A 25,659-nucleotide genomic window follows, 5' to 3' on the forward strand; every position below is an offset into this window, starting at 1 on the left:
ACATCGTTTTGTACTGATAATTCAGAGATCTCAATTTCAGCCCAATCGTTTCTCATCAAATTTTGAAATTAACACTTCGTTTTGTACCGATAATTTAAAGATCTCAATTTCAACTCAATCGTTTCTCATCAAATTCTCAAATTAACACATCGTTTTGTACCGATAATGTAGAGATCTCAATTTCAGCTCAATCGTTTCTCATCAAATTTTCAAATCAACACATCGTTTTGTACCGATAATTCAGAGATCTCAATTTCAGCTCAATCTGAGAGAATTTGAGTAGAAATATAAGAGACCAAATTGATACCTAAATTAAACAAAGCCAAAAAGAAATTAAGCTTTCAGAATCTCACATTTCTCCTGTTATCTAAAATGTGTCTCATTTTTTTCATCAGAGATCTCAGCAATGTGCTCAGCTTTTTAAAAAACACCAAAGTCTCAATACGAACGCAATAATTTCACATGTAGATCAAATAATATAATGGACTACTGTCCACATACTAATTTTGTAGATTCATGCACAATTTATGTAAACGGTTGTCTCAGTAAGTAATTTAAAGAGAAACATCTAAGTCCAAAATGATACTTAAATCTGAAAACTTAAAAAAAATCCTGAGATATCAAAGAGCAATCTGTGAGCAATAAAACGACATAATCATAGCATACTGCTTTCTTTTAAGAAAACTTTCTCAAGTAATTTAGGAGCCAAGTAAGTTGTTCTGGAAAAGGTATCAGCTCAATGATTTAAAGGTAAATTGTTAAATAAAAGAGACGAAGATGAGAGAAGAAAAGTTTATATTCTCCTCTCCAGATGTTTGATCTAGTGAACCACACTAATCTCCTTCCTGGGTTTGAGATTAACCCGGCCTTCAGTTTTGTGTCTGGCATGAAAACAAGGCCAGGGTTTATAAATTTATTTTAAACGGTTAAACCACGAACAGAATGACGTGGCTCAGTTTTATGTTTTGAATCTGAATGTCCATTGCATTCATATGCTTTTTATGAAGCATCAAAGGCATGCGCCGGTCGTTTTGGGGTCCACCCGATTACTCTGCATTTGAATGTTGCATGTCTGCATGCATTCTAACCGCGGGGATAAACAAAGCAGACGGTTTATTTGCGAGCGCAGAGATTATTTATATTCACAAACGCTGAGAACAAGAGATGGATAGGGCTGGAGGCTCACCCGTGCAGAGCGTGGAGCGCATGGGGCTCGTAGTGGTATCTCCCCTCGTGATGACGCACGTCGATGGGGATCGGAGAATGGAAAGTCGGGAAGATGTGATGAGGGCCTGCAAGAGAGAGAGAGAGAGAGTTGAGAAAAAGCCAAGACTTTCAAAAAATAAATTTCAAAGGCAACAGCGCTACAATAAAGTAACATGAATTTCAGAGCGCGCTGAGCAGTATCGTGTAAAATATTGGCACTATCACACAAGAGTGGAGGAATAAATAAATAATCAAAGTATCCTAAGAAATCCTACATCCCCAACATAAAAGATATCCAACTGGGCTTTTGACAAAGACCTGCAGCTAGACGCTCTTTGAACTCGTACAGATGATGGACGTTGTGAAGGAAAAAACCATCCGGGACGTAAACTAGGGCTGACAGCGCAGGGAGAGAATATTCCTCGGCCAGGCATCGTTGCCTCATGCTGGGCCGTGCCAATCGGAGCATCTCCCAAACCAACCACGTCCCTGACACATTACTGGCTCCGAAACGAGTCCGAAACGAAGGTGCCAGGGCGACGTGAAATCAGAGGAGGTCAGGCCTTTGAAATCAAACCTTTCTCTAATGAGAGACTAAAAGCTGTTGTCTCAGTGTTTTACAGTCTGTCGTATATGTTGGCTGGTGTTTCTTTTCATCATAACTCCTTTGGCTGGATCGTTTTACTTGAGCCTGAAGAGAATCAGAATCAGCACTTTCCTGCAATAAAACCTCTGTTGGCTTGGGACGTCCCGTTTAAGGCCAACAGGGCTTCATTAGCGGTTATGATAACGGGAAACCACAGCTGACGGTTTTTTCGCCATGCGCAAAGAGCGGTTTGCAATGGTAAAGTCTTAACTAGCTTTCCCTTCTAATTAGTCTTTCGCTCCTGGAGCTCCTCCTAATCTTTTAATGTCCTGTGAAAATAAACTGATAAATATCCAACTGGTCGAAATCAAAGCATATTTTAAGAGCGTTCCGGTTCTCTAGGTTTTCACATTTTCTATTTTTATTTAAATAAAATTATTTTTTCAGATTCCACAACTAAAGTACTAGTAATCATAATCAGATCACAGTAACTTCTAATGGATTACATCATTACATATAATTCACACAATGGCCATTAATCATCCATAATTGATTGGATTTCTCTACTTTCTTGTAAACCATGCTTCTAAATTTGGGTGAAAAAAACACCTCTCAAGCAATTAGACCATGTAAGAAACCAATAATTATGCAACATACTTAAAACAGGTATGATTTAATGTATCTAATGATGCTGATATAAAAAATGGACCTAGATTACATTACTAAATACAGTTTTCATCAGGTAATCTGTAATCAGTAACGACTACAATTTGACTTCTATGTGCAAACCAGCACTAACTTCGAGCACTATTCTAGTAAAGCTTGACTTGGCAGGAATGAGAGGAGGGTAAGTGAATCAGCTGATCTCTGGACTGTATTAACATTCTTTAGGGCGCCAGCAGTGGGGGGGTGAGGGGTGACCCGGGGAGGTCAGGGGTCACAGGTCATTATCCACACCTGGGGTTCTCCGCAGCTCCTCCAGAGGATTCATACACTCAACAGAAGCAGTGTGAGTCAGCAGTCTCTCACACTCTCTGCTTCTCTGTCAATTTGTTCATACCCTTCAAAAATGGCAGACAAGACCGTCCCAAAGGACAGGAAGTGACCCGCTTCTGTCTCTCTTTTTCACCTCACATTTACATAATGTAAAACTTTAAGGAAAAGCACATCGAAAAAAACAAATTGAGGTAATTTATTCACCTTGATGTCGTTCCAAACCTTCAACAGAACACAACCGGAGTAGTTTTGCAGAATCTCATTGCGGGGGAACGATTTTTCAGTTAATACAAACTAAATCCTCATTTTAAAAATTCCAATTTTATTTTGTTTTTCATCCGTTTTTGGCACTTAAGTGGGTAGTTTACCCAAAAATGTAATTTTGCTTACCCTTATTGCCCCAAACCTGTGTGAATTTCTCTCTTCTGTTGAACATAAAATATATTTTGAGGAATGTTTGTAATAAAAGATAGTTGATGGTAGCCTTTGACATCCATAGTAGGGAAAAGAATACTATGGATGTCAATGGCTACCAGCAACTTCCTTCAAAATATCTTCCTTTGGGTTCGGAACAACACAAGGGTGAGTAAATGATGACAATATCTTTTTTTTTTTTTTTTTTTTTTTTTTTTTTTTTTTTTACCAGCGTGAGCATTCTGCTAAACGTCTCATTTTGTGTTCTACCAAAGAAAAAATGAAATGAAGGTGATTACGTGACAGTTTTATTAATTTTTTCGTCAGGTGATCTACCACTGAACATTGCCCTGAGGATTAGTCTGTTTGATTAAACTAACCCCATTTTGTTCTCTTTATCTTAAAATTTTCCTACAAAATCTTACCAAAGGAGACACTGAAACTCTGAGAAGTGCTTGTACTTAAATTCAGCCGTCAAACGTGACAATAAGCGATCTTTACTTTTACAGGCTGCATTTTTGGCATGTTTTTAGCGCAATCAAATAAGCTGCGTGACTAGCCGGACTTAAGTGCTCTCTTTATACTATTTGTCATGGAAAATCCCTCTGGTTGCCTTTAATTAATAAAAAACACCATAAAATACACCTGACATGCACTATAGTAATGCCACACAGCTGTTGAAATCACACCAGCAGTCTAAAACACGCAACTGGAGCACGAGGCTCCACCCTGACCTTTAGATAGTAGAGAAACGGAGAAACTCATGAGATGGCCTGTAAACGGTGCAAGGAGGTTGCATTCAGCGCCCGGCCGCAGTTAATGCGCCATTACTAATGCAGCAAGTGAATCAGTGCAGGGGCCGATGGGAAGAGAGGTCGAGGACAAAAGAAGGAGTGAAGTGGGTCAGCAGAACATGACAGAGCCTCTGCAGGAATTCTCCCGAGCTGAAGTCATGGAGCAATGCATGAATCCTAATCACGCAGGTCCGGTTAAGAACGATTTTGTGCTTTAATCACAACTTCGGCGGAGGAGGAGATGCAAAAATAAAACAGAGGATAAGACACAAACTAGGGCAATTGGAAGCATGAAAAATACACAACTTAAACCCAAACGTTTGTGCCTCCGTAAACACTCCCGACCGAAATAAGACGGTGGCAAACGCGAACCCACCCCGGTCTCTGTCATTAAAACGACACGTTACCCCGCAGCCTCATTCATCTGTGCCCGCCCTCAATTATCCACATTACCACTGTTATTTCCAGCCGTCGCATTTTTCATGTCAGCACAAACACCCACCCCATTGGCGACCTGTTCTCCCCCCCGTAGAGGCTCGGGGGCCGCTGACGTCCGGGGCCCCCATCACCGGAGGAGCGGGCAGGATTATTCGATCATGCAGACAGCTCCATTGTTCCTCCACAACGGGAAGAACAAAAGAGGATCGCTCTGGAGAGTTCAAGAGGCACGTTTACCAGCTTCTCCGAGCCCTATCCCCCAGGGCTGCGGCGCGGCTGCAGAGTTTCGGTGGAGCCCCTCGCATCTATTAGTCTTTAGGTGATAACATTTGTTTTCACATCTGGGGGAACGGCGCAGAGGTGTGCCGCACTTTTTCAGTGTCGGGCCGCGTGCCGCGTGCCGCTCCAGAGCGGATGACTTTTTCATGCACTTGTTAACCTGGCCACTTCTCACTGGGATCTTTATGGAGCTTCTAAAAACCAATAAAAAACTGGGGTTCCTCAAAGAAGCCTTTAAGTGAATAGTTTTAAAAGAAACAATATTTGTCTCAGTGTGAAGGTGAATTTCTCTCTTCTGCTGTTTTGTTGAACACTGGAAAATAGAGATGGTAGCCACTGACTTCCATAATAGGAAAAAGAAAATACTATGGAAGTCAATGGCTACCAACATCTGTGTGGCTTCCAACATTCTTCAGTATATCTTCTTTTGTGTTTAACAGAAGACGGAAACTAATGGAGGTTTGAAATAGCTTGAGGGTGAGTAAATGACAACTATTTTTATTTCTAGGTGAACTGTAGTTTTTTTTTTCCTTTGTAGTTTTTCCACTTTTGTGGGGTGGAAAAGTTTCATGGATATTAAAGGTTCTTGATGCAACTATAAAGCCCAACAAAGAACCTTCTTTCTTAAGAGTGCAGAAGAACCATTTTTGGTTTTCCAGTAAGCAGTTCTCAAAAGAACCATTATTTTTATTATTGTGAAGATGAATTTCTCTCTTCTGTTGTTTTGTAGAACATTGGAAAAGAGAGATAGCTGATGTTAGCCACTGACTTCCATAGTAGGAAAAAGAAAATAATACGGAAGTCAATGACTATCGTCAACTGTTTGGTTACTAACATTCTTCAAAATATCTTCTTTTGAGTTTAACAGATGGAAACTCGGCTTTGCACAACATTAACTATCCTTTTTCTCTGTAAAGAGCCTTTTGTGGAAGTTTCATGGATGGTGAAATTCCAATAAAGAACCTTAAGAGTGTAGAACAACTGTTTTTTTTTTGGCTTCCCAAAGAACCTTCCAATAAACAGTTCTTAGAAGAACCATGAAGAACATTTTAGCTCTCGATCAGATAAACATGGTCCCCCTTAACTTTAAACGGCTTTGAATATTCGGGCCAAGCAAGCACAGCCCCTCTCATCTTTGTTGGACCCTAATCCCAGGATCTAAAGGAGTAAATGGTTTCGTTTTACAGGAAGTACTCGGCAACAATAATGGCTCTTTGAGTGGCCGGGGTCTTTGCAGTGCAATTAAAAAAGCTTTGGGCATTACTCACAGAATCAGGAGGGGAAATTAGACAGGAAATTCTTGAAGAAAAAGCTGGCCTCAGGCCTAACTAAACATCGCTATGCCAACCACTATACACTAGCAGACCCAGTGCATTCTGGGATGTGACCTGCTAACACTGGGTATCTAAAATACAGTATTGTGAAAAAGAATTCAGAATTTAAGAATTAGGTTCCTTTTTAATTCATGAGTTAATTCATCCATCCATCCGTCATTATATTTATTCACCCATCCATCCATCGTTCTCTCTATCATTCCATCCATCCATCGTTTTTATTTATACATCCATCCATCTGTCATTCTATTCATTCATTCATCCATCCATCGATCTATCGATCCATTATTATATTTATTAATTCATCCATCTATCCATCCATTATTATATTTATTAATTCATCCATCTATCCATCCATTATTATATTTATTAATTCATCCATCTATCCATCCATTATTATATTTATTAATTCATTCATCCATCTATCCATCCATTATTATATTTATTAATTCATTCATCCATCCATCCATCTATTATTATATTTATTAATTCATCCATCCATCCATTATTATATTTATTGTTCCATACATCCATCCGTATACATCCCTCCATCATTCTATCTCATTTCACCCATATATCATCCATCCATCCATCCATTCTTCTATCTATCACCCATCATTCTATCTGTCATTCCATCCATCCATCCATCGTTCTATTTATATGTTATTCTATGCATCTATTGTTCTATCATTCTATCCATCATCCATCCATCATTCTGTCATTTTATTTATCCAATGTTTCATCCATCCATCCATCCATCCATCCATTGTTCCATCTGTCATTCTTTCCATCTATCCATCCATCATTCTATCTATCTGTCATTTTATCCATCCATCCATCCATCCATCCATCCATCGTTCTATCTATCATTCTATCCATCCATTGTTCTATCTGTCATTTTATCCATCTAAAGTTTCGTCCTTCCATCGTTCTATCTATCATTCTATCCATCCATCACTCTATCTATCTGTCATTTTATCCATCCAACGTTTCATCCATCCATCCATCGTTCTATCTGTCTGTCATTTTATTCATCCATTCATCCATCCCTCCATCGTTCTATCTGTCATTCTATCCATCTATCCATCCATCGCTCTATCTATCTGTAATTTTATTCATCCATACATCGATCGTTCTATCTGTATTTCATTTTATTCATCCATTCATCCATCCATCCATCGTTCTATCTGTCATTCTATCCATCCCCGTTATATCTATTTGTCATTTTATTCATCCATTCATCCATCCCTCCATCATTCTATCTGTCATTTTATCCATCTATCCATCCTTTGTTCTATGTCATTCTATCCATCCAACGTTTCATCCATCCATCCATCCATCCATCCTCCCTCATCCCTATCCCTACATATTCTTAGACTATCACTTCATGTTAATTCTTAACTTCTAGTAAGCCCAGTTTGCTGGAGGTAAAGCAGAAGGACAAACAGAGTGCTAGGTGTGTGTTGTTAGCATGCTGTTTGTGTAATCTAGCTACTTAAGACCACAAGAGTCTGTAAGAGTGATTACAGGCCGTGGTGATCGGCCCGCCACCTCCAGCTCCTGATTTATCACCTCTGCTCGTAATAGTGCTGCTTAACACACAGGTTTGTCCAGATTAAGTAATTACCCTAAAGCTGAAGTTTATTATCTTTAAGACCGGTGCTGTGATAAAAAGAGCCCTGTCGGAGAGACGGAGCCAGCAGAAGCGCTGATGCTGAATGAATAAGGGTGATAATTAAGATGCGATGCATTAAAGTGGCGTTTCTGCGGGCGCCGTCAGCGTGCGTGGTTCCCTACATTCATATTAGCCCGGCGAAACCCCTCCAAGGGGGCGAGGGGGATAACAGCTGGCCCAGAGCTGCAGCTGAAGGCACGAATTACTCCTCCAGCGCATCTGTAAATTAAACAAGGACGCGGCTCATTTAGAAGAAGAGCACAGTCGCACCTGAAACCATCCATTGTGTTCTGCGGGGTCACCGGTAACTAGACTCTCAAACAGTGCTTTACTTCACCTGAACTCAATGTGAAACTCCATTCCTTACCTCCATACCTTTTATTTGCCTCATTTAATAAATATTTTTTGTTTTATTTAATGCCGACTTTAAAGCAGGATGTTTGGTGTCATAAAACATGTAATATTATTTATAATATAAAATTAATTAAAGAACAACAACAACAAAAAATTAATCTTATTATCAAAGAATGGATTTCCTTGACGATTATTCTAGAAAAATAAAATACAAAATAAAATAATAATTTGACCAAAAGATGTGTCATTATATATGAATATCATATTAAAATACTACTACTAATAATAATATAGTTCTACTACTACTACCACTAATAAAGTTATTATTATTATAAAACATGAAACAAAATATTACTATCCATATACTACTATTTGTATTCAAAATATAATATTAGTATTGCAATATTTTGTAATATCATATAAAATTAATAATAATATTTTATTATTATTATTTTATAGTGCAACTTTAAAATTACGATTTTTCTTATTTTATATATATATATATATATATTATTTTTTTAAGTGTCTGAAACATGCAGCACATATATTTCATTTAATCACAGTCATATCGCAATTTCAATTTGATTTTGATTAATATGCAGCCCTAATATGCTTATTGTCAACCAGTTATTATAGTTTACAAAAAATAAAGCCATAAAAATTGGTCATAAATAAATTCAACTGAAATAAGATAAAATGTAAAAAAAAAAAACATTTTAGTAAACTGCCGAGGCCACATTTCTTATTTCGTATTACTTAAACCTAAACAAAAATGTAAATAGAATAGAAACTATTGTATTATCTCATTTATTCTAAAATAACACTGTATAAATCATAATTTTTTTCATAAAAACACTGTAAAGTCATCATGAAACAGTATTAAAAGCAGCTTTTAAGTTTTCCTTCATGTTTTAGCAGGATGTTTGGTGTGGTGTAAGAGCGAGAGGTCAAGCCGAGCATCAGCGTCCGTGTCCTTGTGTTTCTGATCGATGGCTTCACAAGCGCAGAATAACCTCCGTCACGTCCTGCTTCACACTCTCTGACACTCGCCTCAGGCTCTTGAGGATAAAACTAAAATAGAGCCTCTGCGAAGCCCTCAGAAGAGACCGAGCAGGACGCTATCTACTGAAAGACTTAAAAAAATGATTCAAATTGCGATTGCTATTTACAAAATAAATAAAAAAGTTTGTAGCATTGCACATTTTGGGCAAATATTTTTGTAATTATATATCAATACATCTAAAAATTAATAACAATAATGATAATAAACAAAGTAAAAACAAATATTACTATATATAATTACATATTAGGTGAAAATTAATATTATACATTTATAAACAATATTGTTGTTATATTTCATCACTGAAATACAAATCAAATCGAAGATAATTGTGGGCGGAGCTACACACTAACGTAACATCACTGAAATGCAAATCAAATCGAAGATAATTGTGGGCGGAGCTACACACTAACGTAACATCACAGAAATGCAAATCAAATCGAAGATAATTGTGGGCGGAGCTACACACTAACGTAACATCACTGAAATGCAAATCATATCGAAGATAATTGTGGGCGGAGCTACACACTAACGTAACATCACAGAAATACAAATCAAATCGAAGATAATTGTGGGCGGAGCTACACACTAACGTAACATCACAGAAATACAAATCAAATCGAAGATAATTGTGGGCGGAGCTACACACTAACGTAACATCACAGAAATACAAATCAAATCGAAGATAATTGTGGGCGGAGCTACACACTAACGTAACATCACAGAAATACAAATCAAATCGAAGATAATTGTGGGCGGAGCTACACACTAACGTAACATCACTGAAATACAAATCAAATCGAAGATCATTGTGGGCGGAGCTACACACTAACGTAACATCACTGAAATACAAATCAAATCGAAGATCATTGTGGGCGGAGCTAAACACTAACGTAACATCACAGAAATACAAATCAAATCGAAGATAATTGTGGGCGGAGTTACACACTAACGTAACATCCCAGAAGTACAAATCAAATCGAAGATCATTGTGGGCGGAGCTACACACTATTGTAACATAAAAACATCACAGAAATCAAAATCAAATCAAAGCCACAGAAATTCTTTACAGATGCTAATATTAGAGGGAAAAACTCATTTCTTCTCGATCCGAGTGTTTATATTATGGAAAACGGTTACATCCTTTAACTGTAAGCAGACAAATGTGCTTTTTCCACAAGATGAATTCATTTCAAAACATCAGTCCTGCAGAGTTCAGACAGATTTGACTCCATCTCGGGCTTTATTTGATATAAAGTGACGTACAGCACATCTTCTCCGTCCCGTCTGGTCTCACAGCAGAAGGGTTTTCTCTCAGAATGAGAAACATCTGTCGGTGCAGTCAGTCTCGCTCTTAGCAGGGGATCGTGGGTAATCAGCACACATTGCAGGAGGGCCGCAAGTTTACAGTGGAGTTTTTCAAAAGATTGTCCTGTTTCTCAGAAAGCCAGGCTTGATTTTCCAGCTTTCTTTTACGTTTGCATCATATTTCTGAAGCTGAGAGCTGTAAAATTAATGTCTGCATGATGCAAATCGAGGTCAGAGGTGAAATACCGTCTCAGGAAACTGTAATGTTGATCTAAGTCTTTCTGTATTGCTCATAAAGATCTCAAACATCTGCTAACATGCTTGAGATGCACCAGTAAGCAGCCTTTTATCTGGATAAATAACAAACATATCAAATAAAGAAAACTGAGAACTGACAATCATATTCTCTTCATTTGTAAGGCTCAAAATGTGGCCCAAAATGTTACAATTATACATCAATATGACTTTAAAAAAATGTAATAACATTTTTAAATTATGATTTTTATTATTAAAAAATAAAAATAATACTATTGTAATATAATATAATATAATATAATATAATATAATATAATATAATATAATATAATATAATACTCATCTGTAGTAAATAAATAAATATAAATTGTGAAATTGCCTGGTCAAATAAAATTTTTAATGGAGCATAATTATTATTTAATAATAATAATAATAATATATGTGAATAATAATGTCTGATTGTGATTCTTATTATTACTAAATAAAAAAAAATACTTGTAAAATACACGTATTACAATATAATATAATATAATATAATATAATATAATACTCATCTGTAGTAAATAAATAAATATAAATTGTGAAATTGCCTGGTCAAATTCAATTTTTAATGAAGCATAATTATTATTTAATAATAATAATAATAATAATAATAATGTCTGATTGTGATTGTTATTATTACTAAATAAAATAAAAAATACTTGTAAAATATACGTATTACAATGTTTTTTATATAATATAATATAATACAATATAATATAATATAATATAATAATTATATTTTTACAACTTTAAAATGACAAAACCAAAATTCTTGTCAATTTGAGCCATGTCACATTGGCAATTTTATTTAAAATTATTTGTGCAAGTATTGTCCGAATAAACTCAAATACTGGCAAAATGTGTTTCGTGGTCAGTTTGTTTTTAACGACGCTGACAACTGAGAGTCTTTTTCTCCTAATCGTGTTACACTCATGCTAAAAAAGAGAAAACGAGAGCACAAAATGTCTAATTTCCAGAGCTAAATCAATTAAACGCACACTGAAGTGCAGTCTGGTTTGATCTTCAGGTGCACAGGTCAAAATGTTTCATAAGATAATTAGATTAAGAGATCTCCCCGGAGAGAAACAAAGACAGAGAAATAAAAGGTATTAAAGATTTCGGATGACTCTCTGGCAGTCTGTCTGGAGCATCGCGAGCCGTTAACTGAAGCTGTTTAATTGAGTAATTAACTCTGCAGACGGTTGGCATTGCTTAAGGCAGAACGCGTCGATTGATGAGAGACGAGGCTGTTGACCCTGTTCCGTCGTGGCCTGGTTCGGGACGCGCTGTAATTAGCTTCCACACTCCGGTGTGTCGAGCTGAAGCACACAGCGATGTAATTAGCCTCAGAGTGTTAAAACTAAACTAACAAGACTTTAGCGGCGAAACTACTGAAGAGCGTTTGTTTCCAGAAGCTTTACTTTCACTGTTCCTCAGCGGAGGAATGACCTTCCTCGTTTAATATTCTAACTGTATCAGACGTTATGATGCATGATGCATCAAATATGATACTTAACAAAAAACACATATGCATTTTTTTTTGTCTAAAGGTTTAATAAACTGTTCTATTTTTAAAGGATTTTTCTGGCTGTTATTGCATATGTCAGGCTTTGCAGGGTTAAACATGCAATAAAATGCAAAGTTGTGGTCTGTGTGTAAGAACAACTGCGCTTCATAAAACCATCAGAGAATAATCAAAGACAAAAGCAAGTTTTCCTTCTCGGTTTCGTGTAATTCTAGCCTCTCGCTGGGTCCTGTGATTATGGGGGTTTGGGGGCGTTACGAAGCGTCTGATTATGAAACGAGAGCACAACAACAGGGTCCATGAGGTGACCCCCCACATCTCATCCCGACTGGAGCGACTCGGGACGGGCGGCGTATGGCGAGAGTGGGGCTTCATTGGGTTTCCCTCTACAGCAGGCGGAGGGTTTGTAATGGATCCACGCTAATAACAGAGGTTCATCACAAACACTGTAATCACATTCGGTGAGATGGAGGAGCCGAGACGACAAACCTGTGGACAGCTTTCAGAAGATTTCTCGTGAATATGAACATGACGCACGACTGCAAACCTGTAGACGTTCTATATTTGAAGTGTTATTGATTCGGGAACCATTCATTATTCATGACTCTTTGAATCACGCCAGGTAGAAGAGAGAAAAAAAGTTCCTCAAATGTACTTTCTTTTCTTGTAGACTAAACCCTGTAATGAGAGGACGTCAGAAGGGACGGGTGTAGAAAGAGCACCAAAACAGAGAGAGTAAGAGAATACCACGACAGAATGAGAGAACAAACTGAAATACAGAACATGAGAGGCAGAGAGGACAGAACGGATAGATAGACTGAACAACAGAATGGACGGAGTGAAAGAACGGATAGATAGACAGAACAACAGAATGGACGGAGTGAAAGAACGGATAGAGAGAAAGAATAACAGAATGGATGGAATGAAAGAACGGATAGAGAGAAAGAATAACAGAATGGACGGAGTGAAAGAACGGATAGATAGACTGAACAACAGAATGGACGGAGTGAAAGAACGGATAGAGAGAAAGAATAACAGAATGGATGGAATGAAAGAACGGATAGAGAGAAAGAATAACAGAATGGACGGAGTGAAAGAACGGATAGATAGACTGAACAACAGAATGGACGGAGTGAAAGAACGGATAGATAGACTGAACAACAGAATGGACGGAGTGAAAGAACGGATAGATAGACTGAACAACAGAATGGACGGAGTGAAAGAACGGATAGACAGACTGAACAACAGAATGGACGGAGTGAAAGAACGGATAGATAGACAGAATAACAGAATGGACAGTGAAAGAACGGATAGATAGACTGAACAACAGAATGGACGGAGTGAAAGAACGGATAGACAGACTGAACAACAGAATGGACGGAGTGAAAGAACGGATAGATAGACAGAATAACAGAATGGACGGATAGAAAGAACGGATAGATAGACTGAACAACAGAATGGACGGAGTGAAAGAACGGATAGATAGACAGAATAACAGAATGGACGGATAGAAAGAACGGATAGATAGACTGAACAACAGAATGGACGGAGTGAAAGAACGGATAGACAGACTGAACAACAGAATGGACGGATAGAAAGAACGGATAGATAGAACAACAGAATGGACGGATAGAAAGAACGGATAGATAGAACAACAGAATGGACGGAGTGAAAGAACAGATAGACAGAACAACAGAATGGACGGAGTGAAAGAACAGATAGACAGAACAACAGAATGGACGGATAGAAAGAACGGATAGATAGACAGAATAACAGAATGGACAGAGTGAAAGAACGGATAGATAGAACAACAGAATGGACGGAGTGAAAGAACGGATAGATAGACTGAACAACAGAATGGACGGATAGAAAGAACGGATAGAGAGAAAGAATAACAGAATGGACGGATAGAAAGAACGGATAGAGAGAAAGAATAACAGAATGGACGGATAGAAAGAACGGATAGAGAGAAAGAATAACAGAATGGACGGATAGAAAGAACGGATAGAGAGAAAGAATAACAGAATGGACAGATAGATAGACAGAACAACAGAATGAACGGATAGAAAGAACGGATAGAGAGAACAACAGAATGGACGGATAGAAAGAACGGATAGAGAGAAAGAATAACAGAATGGACGGAGTGAAAGAACGGATAGAGAGAAAGAATAACAGAATGGAGTGAAAGAACGGATAGATAGACTGAACAACAGAATGGACGGATAGATAGACAGAACAACAGAATGGACGGAGTGAAAGAACGGATAGATAGACAGAATAACAGAATGGACAGATCCAGACAGATGGAGAGACAGACGAGTGTCTCAGGTGCTGCTCGTCTGTGTCTCTCACTGTAGTCTCTCTCTCTCTCTCTCTCTCTCTCTCAACAGAGACCCCCAGCATCCTTCGAGAGTGACATCATCACACTGATCCCTCCATGGGCTCGTGCCACGGGACGTCCTGCACTTCACTGGAGAGCAGCCACTCGAAGAACCGGCCCCAATGAGCACAAAGAACTTCATTCAAGAGCAGATCTTATGTCAGGCCCAGCGGAGCTCGGGAGGTTTTCAACACAACCCTGGAACTGATGATCTGCATAACGGATCAACACCACACTGACCCAACGTCTGGTTCTATCACTCCGCTGTCCTGATCTATCTATCTTCACGTCTGGTCCACAAACCCTTAAAGTCTCTGAACTCTGTGGTAACACTAACCAAAGCGCTGGGTTAACTAATAGACGGTCATTAGCATCTCAGTGTTTACGAGGGAAAAACCCCACTATGAGTTTCATGTTGAATCAGAAGCACTGGAAGGAAGCTGCTGCCTCTGGTTAATAGTCTCTCTACGGTTGGGTCAGATCAAGAAAAAGTTCATTAAAGATGGAGAACCACTCTTAAACACCAGATTTCTGAGGAATATATGGGTGCATATCAATGCAAAACAATCATGATTTCAGCACAGATGCACTGCAAAAAAAAAAAATATATGTTTTTTAAATTACGATGCATTACGAGTTTGCATTAAAATGCATTAAAAGTTTATTTTATGACCCCATTGGAAGATGTTTTTGCTTATTTTATGCAAAAAACTTAATTTAGATATTTAAAGAAAACAATCTTGTGTTTTGCCTAATTTGGTGTCCCTGGTCAAAAATGACCTGCTGGTTTAAAATCGCTTGTATATCTCTTTTAATGTGACACCATCATCAAATCTCGGATTCAATCTCATTTTCTTTAAATCGGGTTTTATATTTCCTTTTGGAAGCGTTTGATCGGAGTTCATCCAGCAGTTTTTGAGTCAAAACACTATTTATGGATCATTTTGCCAATATTTACTTTAAAACTGAGGTGCAAACAGAAACACAATCAGTGCTAATAAAAAAAAAAAACGAATTAAGACTCATTTTTGATCACAAACGAGGCTGTTTTGGGAAGCTGTTATACACTTTGTAAGCAAAATCAGTGAGTTTTACTCCAATGCAATGACTTTAAATATGAACAATCTCAGCGGTCTCTTCCTCTCTAAGTTAATGTCTGTTTTATAGATTATAGTATATATACAGTTTATATACAATCAAAAACAATTACTTGAAATCGTTTGGAAGTGCATCATCAATGCACCTTCCTCTAAAGCAACAGAAATGTTTATGCAATCATAATGTCACTGCATCATTTCTGATTCATAATTTAATTTCTTCACTTTCGTTTTGAGCTGCTTACTCAAAGCTCATGAACAAACTAGCATAGAAATAGTTTGAATGCTCAGTTCAAGAAGACCCCAGAGATCCCAGAAGACACACGATTCAATAGTCATCATACAGAAATAAATGAATGTTCGAGGTCATATTGTGATCTTTGAATGCAGACTCGGGATCTTGGCAAACCTGAGATGTTGTTGAGATCACTTCTGAAACTCTAGAGACACGTGTGAGATTATTGGGCTCTTTTTTTCCCTGTTTCTCTCAAAGCTGACTAGTGAGAAACACATGAAAGATTAAATTTAATAGCACACCCTATCCTAAATAAATACATTAAAAATGCATGTGCACACACACGCACACAGTATATAAATATAATTTATGTTCGCTTTTATAATACAGTATAATATAATGTAATAAAACAAAAATATAGACTTTTTGAAATTATATATAATTTGTAATATTTATAAAAAAAAATTATCCTTAAAAAAAGATCCTTATTTTAAAAAGTTTTATTTATAATTAATTTTTATATTATTTTATATTTTATATTTTATATTATATTATATTATATTATATTAATGCTTTAAAAAAAAAAAAGTAATTATATATTCTAAAAGATTTCTACATTATCTAAAAACATAAAAAAGTTCATTTTAAATATTAATCTATTTTAAAAAATCTAAAACTTAATATAAAACATTTAAAATAGGTTATTATAATATAATATAATATAATATATTATATAATAACCCTGTTTTATTTTTGTATTTTTCATTGTAGTTTTAATTTTAATTTTAGTATAGTTTTAGTAATTTTGTTGTGTGTGTGTGTTAACTAATATTTATTCAGTTTTAATTTTGATTATTTAATTGTTTTATTTTTTAATCTTTAAGTAAAATGAGAAATGTTGCTTTGGCAGCTAAATTAAATATTATATATATATATATATTTTTATATATTATATATATATATTTTAAATATATTTATATATATATATATATATATATATATATATATTTTTTTTTTTAGCATTGCAAAATTAAAAACTGTTATTTTAAACTGTAATTATATTTGACATTTTTCCCTATAATATTGATAAAAATACTTAAAATGCTGGGCACAGGAGAACAAAACATTTAAAAAATCATACTGACCCCAAATTTACAAATGCAAGTGTAAAAAAAGATCCACCTGAAAATCACCTGGTGGTTGTTCTCTATATAACACAGACAGGCGTTTGGTTTAAAAGTGTTCCACAGAAACGGCCTCTAAACAGCAACACAGCTGAATTCCCACAGAGCGGCTTCAGTTGGGAATACAGCAGATGAAGGATTAGAGGTTTGAGCCTTTAGGGATGGAAGCGTGTGCTCCGTAAAAACCCCGTCGAATCCCAGAGGTCACAGCGTCTGGGAGGAGAGCGTGTGTTTACTGTTGGGAACACAGAGGGATGAACAGATCCGTGCTGCTGAAATCCCCCCGAGCGCTTGTATTTCTCTCCAACACTTGTAAACGGGCAGGAATGGGGCGTGTTGTTTTCGGGCAACTCTCGTCTGGGTGAGATTTATGTCTCGGCTTTGATGCCCGAATCAAACATTCCAGTGCAACAAATAATATCTGATACACTTAATTGCAGTGTTTCATTGAGCACAGCTGGTTTTCGCTCACGTCTTGGCTGCATCGCGTTATTATAACACAGCCAAACCCTGTGAGCTCATAATAACATCACGCCATCGCTAAACAACATGTGCTAGTGTGTGAAAACTCAATCCCTCTGGCTTTGTAATTATTTCAGTGGATAAAAACGTGGCACGGTCTCTTTTCAGAAAGGAGTGATATATAATGCATAAAGCCCTTGTGGTTTAAGAGCAGTGTTTGATATGAGACTTGACTTTTTCCTCTTTGCCTTTCCTGTGATTTCTAGCCTGTTCGGAGTCGCTTTTAATGACTCAACCGCGGCGCGAGAAACAACTTCTTTCTTTTCTCACTAAAGAGAAAAAAAAAGAAGCCCTGAAGTTGATTTTTTTATCCGGCAATCAGAGCGCTTTATAAATAGACTGAGAATTGTACCTAATCTTTCTCTCTTTCTGGGCCCCAAATGAAATCTCAGATTAAAGCCATCAAGCTAAATGTTTACAAAATGTATGTAACCTGCAGAGCCATTACTGCCGCGCAAAACTGCTTCCATGTGGGCAAAAATGGAAATAATTGGCGTCTTTGTTACAGCGGCGGCGCTCTCATTACATACACATGTGCTGTACACGAGACGAGGACAAAACTGAGCTTTTATTCTGGATTGACTCTTGTACATTTCCAAAATACATGGTGATAGAGGTAGATATTAAAACATACCATGTCTTTGTATGTAGGAATATAGAAAAATGTGCACAGCAACGTCAAGAACAGAAGTTAGATGACTGTAATGTGAGAAGAAAAGTTTAAGTTTGTCTAAAAGGTTGACAGATAGATAGAACAAATACATGACAGAACAAACAAATGATAGAACGAAATATAGATTGAACAATAGAACAAACTACATAAAGAAAGAGCAAAGGATAGAAGTAACAAACAGAAGAAAGAGCCAACGACAGAAAGAACAAACAAAATAAAGAAAGAGCAAACAATGTAACAAACAAACGACAGAATGAACAAATGATAGATAGAACAGAATACATGGCGGAACAAACAAACGATAGAAAGATAGATTGAACAATAGAACAAACTACATAAAGAAAGAGCAAATGATAGAAGAAACAATGGAACAAACAAATAATGGAAAAATTAAAACGATAGAGAGAAGAAACGATAGAGAGAAGAAACGATAGAAAGACGAAACGATAGAGAACAAACGATAGAAAGAAGAAACGATAGAAAGACGAAACGATAGAGAACAAACGATAGAAAGATCAAATGATAGAAAGATCAAATGATAGACAGAACACAACAATAGACCGAACAAACGATAGAAAGTAGAAACGATAGAAAGAAGAAACGATAGACAGAACAAACGATAGAAAGATCAAATGATAGATAGATCAAACGATAGACAGAACAAACGATAGACAGATCAAACGATAGACAGATCAAACGTTAGACAGATCAACCAATAGACAGAATAAATGATAGAAAAAACGATAGAAGGATCAAACGATAGACCGAACAAACGATAGAGAGAATAAACGATAGACCGAACAAACGATAGAGAGAATAAACGATAGACAGAACAAACGATAGACAGAACAAACGATAGACAGAACAAACGATAGACAAAATAAACGATAGAAAGATCAAATGATAGATAGATCAAACGATAGACAGAACAAACGATAGACAGATCAAACGATAGACAGATCAAACGTTAGACAGATCAACCAATAGACAGAATAAATGATAGAAAAAACGATAGAAGGATCAAACGATAGACCGAACAAACGATAGAGAGAATAAACGATAGACCGAACAAACGATAGAGAGAATAAACGATAGACAGAACAAACGATAGACAGAACAAACGATAGACAGAACAAACGATAGACAAAATAAACGATAGAAAGAACAAACGATAGAAAGATCAAACGATAGACAGAACAAATGATAGAAAGAAAAAATGATAGACAAAATAAACGATAGAACAAACGATAGAAAGATCAAACGATAGACAGATCAAACGATAGAGAGAATAAACGATAGAAAGAACAAACGATAAACAGAAAAAACGCTAGAAAGATCAAACGATAGACCAAATAAACGATAGACAGAAAAAACGATAGAAGGATCAACCGATAGACCAAATAAACGATAGACAGAATAAACGATAGACAGAAAAAACGATAGAAGGATCAAATGATAGACAGAACAAACGTTAGAAAGATCAACCGATAGACAGAATAAACGATAGACAGAAAAAACGATAGAAAGATCAAATGATAGACCAAATAAACGATAGACAGAATAAACGATAGACAGAAAAAACGCTAGAAAGATCAAACGATAGACCAAATAAACGATAGACAGAAAAAACGATAGAAGGATCAACCGATAGACCAAATAAACGATAGACAGAATAAACGATAGACAGAAAAAACGATAGAAGGATCAAATGATAGACAGAACAAACGTTAGAAAGATCAACCGATAGACAGAATAAACGATAAACAGAAAAAACGCTAGAAAGATCAAACGATAGACCAAATAAACGATAGACAGAATAAACGATAGACAGAAAAAACGATAGAAGGATCAAATGATAGACAGAACAAACGTTAGAAAGATCAACCGATAGACAGAATAAACGATAGACAGAAAAAACGATAGAAAGATCAAACGATAGACCGAACAAACGATAGAGAGAATAAACGATAGAAAGAATAAACGATAGAAAGAACAAACGATAAACAGAAAAAACGCTAGAAAGATCAAACGATAGACAGAACAAACGATAGACAGAACAAACGATAGAAAAATCAAACGATAGACAGAACAAATGATAGAAAGAAAAAATGATAGACAGAATAAACGATAGAACAAATGATAGAAAGATCATACGACAGACAGATCAAACGATAGAGAATAAACGATAGAAAGAACAAATGATAGACAGAATAAACGATAGACAGAACAAACGATAGAAAAACAAACGATAGAAAGATGAAACGATAGACAGAACAAACGCTAGAAAGAAGAAATGATAGACAGAACAAACGATAGAGCAAACGACAGAATGAACAAATGATAGAAGAAACAAACTAAAGAAAAGCATAGGACAGAATGAACGATCAACAGAACGAGCCGCTCTGAGTTTCTGCAGTGTTTCTCTTTGACCTGCTGCATTACTGCATATACACACAGTGAGAGAGAGAGAGAGAGGGATAGAGAGAGAGAGAGAGAGAGAGAGAGAGAGCCTCTGTAGGCCTGCAAAGCCGTCCTGTGAGAGACTCATTTAGAAGGAACGAGAGAAGGAGTGCAGAATGGAAACTCCTCCTCAGGAAGATTAGTGGAGGTGCTTCTACAGTCAGAGCCGGACACAGAGCTGCTTCGGACACATTTTTCTCTGCCAGCCGCTCTGACCCCTGAGGCGAGGAGTTACCCTGAGGCCAGTCAATTATTCACTGTCAGCGCCGCCACTTCATCCAGGTGATAAAGCAAACCGGCCTTATCTGTAACCGGCCTCTCTTAAAAAACTATTTACACGCTCCGGCCCGCAACCATCCATCCCGCCCCTCGTCCTCTCACAAAATGCACTGGGTTTGAATAATGCAACGTGAAATGCGAGGTGGGATGCGTGAGGAGCAGATAAGGCGTGTTTTTAAATGCTTATTAATCAAAAAGTGTCATTTTAACAACACAAAACCTCTTTCCAGAGACGTCACGTATTGGCGTTTCACTTAAACGCGCTCAATAACACGAACCAGCCCGTCATAAATCAATTTATGTTGTGTTTGCATGCTGCCTAACATGCGTTTAAGCATATGCATTTGCGCTTGACCCCGTATTGTCTGTGTGGCGTCTGTAAAGATGTTAAGCATCCTGCCCACCGCTTCCCTCAGGAATGACCCGACTCAGCAGAAAACACGGTTGCAGCGGCGCTTAGCGCGGCCATCAATCACGCCGCAACACGGCTAACTCACTTTCACCATGATGTATGTGGAGAGTCACCGATTCCAGTTAATCAAGTCATTACCCGCAGGCTCGTGAGCAACCTCAGCTGCTCCGCCGTGCAACCTCACGCCGACATAGAAATGCATAGATTTTTTTTTTGGTTTTATATATAGCGTAATATTTTGCACCAAAGTTTGCAATCTCACTTCTGCAGAAAGAATAATTGCACTATTGAATACATGAATAATACTGGACAAATCTGCAATTCAGATAAATACAAAACACTACAAAAGCTGCTCCTTATTGCCATTTATCAAGATGCATGTGTGCATGCTGCATTTGAATGCATTAACAAAAGGCAACTTTCCGGGGAATCAGGGGCTGAACTAAACTGGCAATGGACAGTGATTTATGAACATTTGGTTATAAAAAAAAAATCCGAGCCATAAAACTGTATATGCGTGGTTTCATAAAAAAAAAAAAAAAAAAAAAAAAATATATATATATATATATATATATATATATGTATATATATATATATATAATTAATAAATAATAATAATAATAATAATATTTTTAGTATTATTTCATAAAATTATAAAAACAAATCAATCAATTCATATCACTATAATATTACTGAACTAAAAATTATTTAATATGTATTATATATATATATATATATATATATATATATATATATATATATATATATATATATATATATATATATATATATATATTTTTTTTTTTTTATAAAAACTTTATGTGCATTATTTCATTAAAACATTATGGAAAATCCAAATTGCTACTTTTCTAACTAACTAACTAACTAACTAACTATATTATTTTAATATAATATCATATAATATAATATAATAATTATTTTAATTATTTATTTTTAAATTATACAAACAAATCAATAAATAAACATCACTATAATACTTCTGAATTGTAAAATATTTAATAATAAAATATGAATAATTTATTATTATAATAACTTATTTTTATATACATTTTGTATTATATGTAATTTATATTAGATGTTTATATAAATATTATTATTATTATATTTTGTAATATTTTGTCTGAAAGCCGCAGTGAAGCTTCTCTTCTGAAATGCTTCTCTTCTGTTGACAACAAATTTATAAACTCCTTCTCATTGCAAGAAGTTCGGCGCATATAATATTTTCAAATGCATGCAATGAGTGACTGAAACTTTTTATACACTTATATAATTGCAATGCAATGCTGACCAACTTTCACTCACATCTTGTGCTTGAGTTTTAATTTTAAGCCCTGCAGAGAATGCATGAACTGATAGATCCTGAATGCAATGTGATAAAAGCAAATGCATCAATGCAAACACAACGTGCAAAATGCATTCCAGCATCACCGTTTGCCCGAGCGCATTTATAACCCTCACCCATCGAGAACTCGCAGCGTCCAGTAAAACGCACCACAGAGACACCTGCTCGCATTTTAATTGAATACATGCATTGTTTTCCCTTTTAAATCAGGTGACTCGCGCTCGGGTTCATAATTCGTGCACACATTTCCATAGAGGTCTGTGAGAGCGGGCCCCAGGCCCCTAACATAAAACAAATGACCGGCTCTCATGATAAATGGTTCTATTAGCAATCCAGATTGTTAAACTCAGATATAACGGAGCCGAGGGGAGCGGCGGCCCATTTATTTTCCCCTCCTCACACAAATAGCTTGTTTTTTATGTGTAAATAACATATTAAAAGTCTGCATTAGCCGTGTTGTCTGATAGAGAGGAAAGCGTCGGGGATAAATAACGGTGGACAGGGGTGTAAACTTTAATAGCGGCGTCTTCGCGGTGGGCATGACTTAGGTGACAAGGGCTCTGTTGTAAACTCCACACTGACCGTAAAGCGGCCGAATGCGAGCGTATATTAAAAGAGGCGACTCCAGGCTCGAGGGAATCTGATCTTGGGTTCAAGGACCTCGTCTCTCGGGCCCCGCGCTCCATATTCACTTCTCAGACTCTGCGGGACGGGATAATAAAGCGGATTAAAGCGATAAGTAATTGCTCTGTCGCCAGCTGAGGCTCTTCCGCCCGGTGAACGCCCGCGCTTTTATTTAGAGATCGGATGCTACTCAACCAGTCCTGCTGAATAGACCAGTACAGACCAGGTTTATGCTGGTTTTAGCCAGTTGTCAGTCTTTCTGGTTCTGCTGGTTGAGGAAGTCATTGCTGGTTAAACTAGTTACATGAATTGTTCACCCGAAAAATCACCCTAAAGTCGTTGCATACATTTATGACTTACTTTTTCTAAGTTGAATGTTAGAAAGCAAACAACAACAACAATAGAAATATTGTTTAAAATATCTTCTTTTATGTTTTACAGAAGATAAATAAGTCATATAGGGCTTTTATATTTTCTTCTGTCGTGGTAATTTTGGTTAAAGATTACTTTGTCTTTTTATAAGTTTTTGTTGTTTTAAAATATCTTTATATAGTTTTTATTTCAGTATAAGTTTATTTTAGATTTAGAATTTAGGTCATTTTATCATGCTTTTTTCATTTTAAAAGTTTTTTAATGCCTACATAATTTACAATTTTTTTAGTAAATGAAAAAAAAAACATTTATTTATTTTAACTCATTTTAATCCTTCAACTTTAACTTATTTTCATTTATTTGCCAAGGTAACATTTTATTTTTCCCCAATTTTAATATTTTTTTTATCTAATGCTTTTATTTATTATTTTTTTTAATATATTTATATTTCATTACATGTCATTTTATATTTTATTTTTAAATTAAAAACTGTAAAAAATAAAAGATAATTCAAAATATTAAATGATCATTTTATTTTATTTTATTTCAATAAACAAAATACTTTTTAATTTAACTTTAAATTAAATTAAAAAATTCGTTTTTTTTTACAAATGTATAATAACAACACTGATTAATGCTCAAATTTAATCTTAGAAGAAACATGTAGATTTACGGAGATCTCTCCCGTCTCATGTGTTTCTCACATGTGCTTCCTCTAGAGTTTGGGGTTTTATTTTACAGAATATAGAAAACATATTTTCATTGAAACATGACGTCAGTCCCATCGAATGTGTTATCATTCACAAATACAGAGGAGCTTCTAACAACACAGTTCTGCACGGCTCATTAAAAGAGGTTTAAATTATCTTATGCTCATATTTGAATCAGTCTTTGGTCTTGTGTTTGCTATGGTTTCTCAGCTCAGAACATCCCTCACACACCAAAACCAAAGACGGTTCACACTGCAATCACAAACGTCCCGATTTCACGCCATTCTTTGATGCACAATTAATGACCGTTTGAAATAATGGCAGGCCACCAAACACTTTCATTAATCAGAAAGCAGAATCATCATTTCAAAGGTGCTTTCCAGCAGCATCTCGACCGGGCCGCAGTCCTCCGCTTTCACTAATTCATAACAGTTATACTCTGGAGGTAAGAACAAGCTCCTTCGGCCTCATTACAGACAGCTTTTATCACTGGTCTACAGACATGTTTTAAACATGCTCGCTCTCTTCTGCTGAAGATACTGAAAGTTTGCATCCACAACAGATCTGAGTCTCAAAAGTGCGTAATGGAAACCTTTCAGTACCACGGTGTATATATCAGAGTACCATGTTTTAGTTGTTTCTCTTAAACGGCAATGACATCAATAGAGAAAATGTATTTAAAGACACTATGGCATAGCTTGAGCAGACTTTTGTTTATGGGGTTGAATTGCTTCCTTTTGAAACAGGAAGTTGAGGCCAATGTCCTTTAATACTTTAAATAGTTTTTTATTCGTACATAAATATATTCAGTTTAAATAAAATAAAATATAATAGAAAAAAAAAACATTTTTTAAATATATATATATATATATATATATATATAATATATAAAATTATATATATGTATAGGATTAAATAAAAAAACATATATAACAACATGAAATATGAAAATCTGATAAAAATTAAATGTTTGGTAATTTTAGTAATTTTTATAGTTTTTTTATACTTTATATAATTTTTTAATGAATATAATCTTTATCAATTTAATCAATATAAAAAATATATATATATATATATATATA

At 36.0% G+C, this 25,659-nt stretch overlaps 1 protein-coding gene across 2 annotated transcripts in view; it reads right to left on the reverse strand.

The window, feature by feature from the left end:
* The window catches only part of LOC128021966 (zinc finger protein GLI2-like), a 77,911-nt gene that overhangs the window by 35,998 nt on the left and 16,254 nt on the right, over nt 1-25,659 (reverse strand). For both annotated transcript variants that reach the window (XM_052609076.1, XM_052609077.1), the window contains exon 3: nt 1,187-1,292. In XM_052609076.1, the coding sequence (XP_052465036.1) occupies nt 1,187-1,292 (106 nt within the window). The remainder of the gene's footprint in view (nt 1-1,186; nt 1,293-25,659) is intronic.

The sequence above is a fragment of the Carassius gibelio genome, chromosome A11, assembly GCF_023724105.1.
Source record: "Carassius gibelio isolate Cgi1373 ecotype wild population from Czech Republic chromosome A11, carGib1.2-hapl.c, whole genome shotgun sequence".
In the NCBI taxonomy this organism is placed as follows: domain Eukaryota; kingdom Metazoa; phylum Chordata; class Actinopteri; order Cypriniformes; family Cyprinidae; genus Carassius; species Carassius gibelio.